Here is a 5,138-nt window from a genome sequence, read left to right on the forward strand (position 1 = left end):
CACATGTATTATAATTTATAAAAATATTTTTCCCATTGTCTTATTTTCTAATTGCACAGCTACTGTCTTCCTCAGTTGCTCTGCTTCCAGTGCAGCTTGTTTTAAGTAGAGCTTTTATCCAATCAGATTTCACCTCTGTGTCTCTAGGTAAGAACAGAGGCCCCAGGCCTGCAGACTCTCAAGTGAATCCCTTTACAGTTTAATGAATGGGGACGATATTGTTGATTGTCATATTCTTCAACCAATCAGATCTTTAGTTTGACATGTTGGGAGTATTCTTTGACATATCAGAGCCTGCTGGCTGGCCCATAGCTACTTCAGCGTTACGTGCCGCTCTGCAGTGAGGTGCAGCGTGTGCTGTGATTGGTCAGTGGCCGAGCACGTGACTATTGGAAAACAAAACCTAAGCAGAGGCTTAGTCGGAGTAGTAAGAGTTCAAATTGAAAGATATGGAAGAAATGACATTTTTTGCATTTTGCTTGATGTAGATTTTTTTTTTTTTTAAACCTAGCTTTGTTTTTTTTAACACTCAATGGCTGTAGGAGGAAAAACAGATTTGTGAGTTGGGATTTAACCTTGGGATTAAACTCTTTGTCAACAAAGAAAGGAGGATGGACTTTGTCTTGAAGTGAACAGCATTTGGTAAGTCAACTGCGTTTGTTTTTACATCTGCAGTAGCTTTAATATGCTTGTTTATGTAGTATTATTTGTACAACTTGTTTTTATGAAGATGGATTTTTGTTTGGTTTTATATGTGATAGGAACTATTGTTACGTCCAATGTTGCGCTGGGGACATATTTAGCCGATGCCAGTGTTGCCAACTTTCTCGCTAAATGTGGGGACTTTCCAAACCCTCTTGGCGACAAATCTAGCAACTTTTTCGAGTGTTGTTGGAGACCTTTCTGGTGTTTTGACTGTGACGTGAAAGCACGTACCGTTCTACAGTTACTGTCATGAACGAGCAGCGGGTGCTGCCGTGAGCGACCTAAAGCACTCACGGGCGGACTCTCACAGCAGCCTCGTGCTGCAGTCAGAGAGGAGACACTCTCTGCATATTCATGTAGTCAGTGTATTTATAGGTGTTGAGCGTCATTTTTACATGAAACAAATAATAACCGTAGCTGTGTTTCAGCTGCAGGACAGCAGTGAAGGCCCAGGTATAAAATGCACGGCCCGCCACTGGTGTTCAATGAATGAGCGATAAATCTGTAAAATAGCCCATCAAACTATTACCTTTTATTAAAATATAAAAGTTTTTAACATCAGCAACAATCAAGGGTAAATCATTTTATCCTTGATTGTAGCTGATATTAAAAACTTTTATATTTTCACAACTCAGTCCCTTGGAGACAGCAAGAGATGCTCAGGAAGGAAATACTTTGTGTATTAAAGTCTTTGCTGTTTAGCAGAATGCTGCATCACAATTACAACTTTGGATGAAGTCAGTTGTTTCTGGTAAGGGGTGAGTGTGTGTCCTCACCAGAAATAATGAGCCAATTTAGTTCTGTTATGAAAACGTGAAAACCAGCCAATGTAAAAACACCTCCTGCCTGACTGCAGCCAGTCCAAGTCAATATATCGCTCTGATCCTCATTTGAATGCAGAATTTTCATCAGATTCCGCACAATATGCATGATTAAATGGATTCGAATATCAGACTTATGCACGATGGCATTGAATTTATTCAACAACTTGTAAAACCTCAGACGAAACCTGCCTTCACTCAGCAGCACACACACACACACACACACACACACACACACACACACCTAAAACTGTTTTGGCCAAATATCGTTTCAAATGCTCTCTCAAATGATTTATTATGTATAAACAAGCATAAACCTTCACAAGCAAGTGTATGCATAGGTGTCAGCTGAGGGCCCTTCATGCATTTGGCCGAATGAGACCTCATAGATGTTTTGGTCAGAACAGTCATCACTCCGCTCCCTCCAAACCACAGTGAGCATCTCTGTGACAGACAATGAGACAGGGCCTTTGAGTGTGCTGCCTGGTGATTACACTGTGACATGTTGATGCCACACTAGGACTGGGCTTCACTGCTCCAGTCTGGGATGGAAAAGGTCTTGGACTGTCTTTTGTGCTCTCCTATCGTGTAGTCCACGTGGATGCATATGTGTCTTGCGCTTTCCTCCGAGGGGAACATGCTGATCTCTCCGGTGACCGCGGTGTCCTGCACCACGTCCACCGGAGCGTCGAGGTACAGCACCGCTTGCTTCCAGTGGGTCTCCGGCTTGAACGGCGACGTGGACAGAACGAGCGGCTGCGGCTTGTCCGGGCACGGGAAAGTCACCGTGAAGTAGACGCAGAACGCGTTCACCGCCGCCGAGCCGAACGACTCGCACCGGAAGTCGCCCTTCACCGACCGCAGCTGCTCCGTGGTGACCGAGTGCAGGTCGAGCTCCGCGAAGCGGGCCGGGTGGGAGAGCACGTCCTCGACGGTCACCGAGTTCACGGTGATGTCGGAGTTCATGATGCACCGGCCGGCGAAGTCGGACATGCAGGACATGTCGACGCCGTACTGGTCTTTGACGGTGTACCAGAAGTGTAAGCGGTCCTCCACCACCGGGTCGCTGATGGGCGCGATGTAGAGCTCGGCTTTGCTGGGCAGGATGACGCCGCCCGGCTTCAGCCACTTGTCGCGCGCGTAGAGGACCGAGTTGAGCATGGACTCGTGCAGGAGGGCATAGCCCATCCACTCGCTCACTATCACCTCCACCATCTCCGGTAGGTCCACCGTCTCCACCGTGCCTCGTATGACTTCAATTCTGTCCTCCATATTGTTCTGCTTCACTATTTTCACCGCCTGCTCGGCGATAGAACACGCTTCTACGGCGTAGACTTTCTTAGCACCGGCTTGGACACAGAAAATGCTCAACACTCCGGTTCCTGCGCCGACGTCCAGAACCACTTTGCCCCGTATGGACTCACTGTTCCTCAGTATGGCCATCCGGTACGTGTTGGTCCGCACGTGGTCCGCTATCATTTCCTCGTGGATGGTCACATCGGTATAGCTGTCAAAGTACAGTCTCTCCTGTCGGGTTTTGTCCAATTTTCTTTTCTTAACGACATGAGACATCTTCTCGGGTCTGGGGGCTGAAGATTCATAGTGTTTTGTTGCTTCACTTCCGCGTTGTTAAATCTGGAACTTGTAGTTCCCCGCTGCTCACAATACGAGAGACACATATTCAAATAGACTACAGTTCCCTCGACGCAGCGGTGCTGCATTCAACGACAGGGGAGAAATGGTACATTGAGTTCTCACTGGGTTTGGTGGCGAGTACTGACAGAAAATAAAGCCACCTGTAATGTCCTCATAAAATAACATTTGTCAGCACAAATACCACCGGAAGCGTTTCCTTCTCTTTGAGAACAATAGGCGTACTTTGAAATTCCACAACACTAATTATTTGACATTGAGAAACTCCCATTATTAATATTTCGTTATTATATGCCTTTATCAATTCATCTACTATATATTACACGATTGTCCCTCTGTGTTTATTTTCATGAGGCTACAGTTAATTATTGGAGAAAATATTCCAAACTATTTGCACTCAGCTGTGGTTGAAGAAGACGTAAAGAATGGCTAGTGGCTAGAATAACCATGACTACATGACGTCAAGGTAATAATCATCTGAAAGTGAATTCAATCATTTTCACCTGAAACTTAATTTACCAATTATTATTTTGTTGTTGTTTTACTTTATATTTAGTGTCAATAATCAATATTGAAATTATTATTATTTTCCAGGCAAGACTTTGCACTGTGCACCACGCAATCCTCAACACTTGTCGTCTTTTTTCATATTGCCTTTGCAAGGTTTTACATTTCAGAGTATCTGATGAAGGTCCTTTAGACCGAAAGCTAAAAAACAAAGTGTTCTCAGCATAGATTTAAGTGTGCGCATATCTATTCTACCGCATTTCAGAGTAAGGAAATCAACAGAGGCCATACATTATCTTCAGCAATTCACTCTAACATCTACAGTACACCTACTGAACAGTTTGTTGCACAACACAGCATGGCCATTACCAGTTCTGAGCTCTCCCCATATTATGGCAGGCAGCACACAGCTGCCTGTGTCTCAGCTCTCCTCTCCTCTCGGCAGTCCTGTGGGACCCTTTTGAACTTTGTTTCAGAGATCTTTGGCAAAAGATACCGGAAAAACGAGCAGGAGCTGTAGCCCATTTCATAAAGATGAGGGAAAAGAGAGATGGAAGCAGAGAGTTTAGTTGTTTAGTTGTTTTCAAGACACACTTTTAAAGTAAGAAGACACCACAGGGAAATTCAGGAAATGTGAAATAATAGCATTGCGAAATATGAAGAAAATATTGCTGGCAAATGTGTGTGTGTTTGTTGCTGGTTAGGTGGGTGTATGTGTGTGCGCATTCACAATTACACGCTTTTTCTAAATGTGGATCCAATGCTGCCTTTTAAAGCACAAGTACTTCCTAGGAAAATGTGTGCATTTAATAATTCAGTCTTTTCAAAATGATATAGAGAATAAAAGCAGGGAAATAATTCTGCATGAACTGGTATGTTTTCAGCTTGAGTAATGGAAACAGCAACCATCAAGGGGGAAATGAGCCATACCTCTGTAGTAAACACTGACTTGATATTCAAAGCTCCAGTTTTCCCTTTTGGATATATTTGATTGATGTTAAACCAGCAACACAATAACGCCAAACATTATCTGAAGATGCAGTGTAATCCTAAAGTGAGCCAAATATCAAAGCCGAACGCCGACTGGTCAAAAGCACGATTGGACCAAGTGCAAAGGAGGAATAGAAATATACAATAGCATAGATTACTGAACCATGAAATACAGACAGCGGAATTCAAAATTGTGAGTCACTTGGCAGGAGGCGATGTAGCCGGTAGACATGGCAGACCGAAAAGCAGCTGTTGGCCTCGTCGTCCTCTCCTCCTCTGAAGCATCAGGTAGAACCGCTGCCAGGCCCAGACTCAGCCAGCACTCGGCTCCCACTGAGACGGTTTAGCTTCATCCCTAAAAAGTAAGTAAATGACAATGTCTCCGTACTCCTGCAGAGAAAAGTCAGCTATCCAGCGAGTTGCCACAGCTGACCCGGGTTCAGGTCACGCCGTGCATCACGG

The 5,138-nt window shown here is 44.5% G+C and overlaps 1 protein-coding gene across 1 annotated transcript; it reads right to left on the minus strand.

Moving 5' to 3' along the window:
- Positions 1-1,654: 1,654 nt before the first annotated feature.
- prmt6 (protein arginine methyltransferase 6) lies at positions 1,655-3,098 on the minus strand (the record flags this gene model as incomplete). The annotated part of the gene is made up of 1 exon (XM_079292526.1): positions 1,655-3,098. One exon carries the CDS (start codon positions 3,096-3,098, stop codon positions 2,043-2,045), a length of 1,056 nt encoding a protein of 351 aa, XP_079148652.1. The 3' UTR covers positions 1,655-2,042.
- Positions 3,099-5,138: the final 2,040 nt, after the last annotated feature.

Source organism: Melanostigma gelatinosum, assembly GCF_949748355.1.
Source record: "Melanostigma gelatinosum genome assembly, chromosome: 20".
Taxonomy (NCBI): Eukaryota; Metazoa; Chordata; class Actinopteri; order Perciformes; family Zoarcidae; genus Melanostigma; species Melanostigma gelatinosum.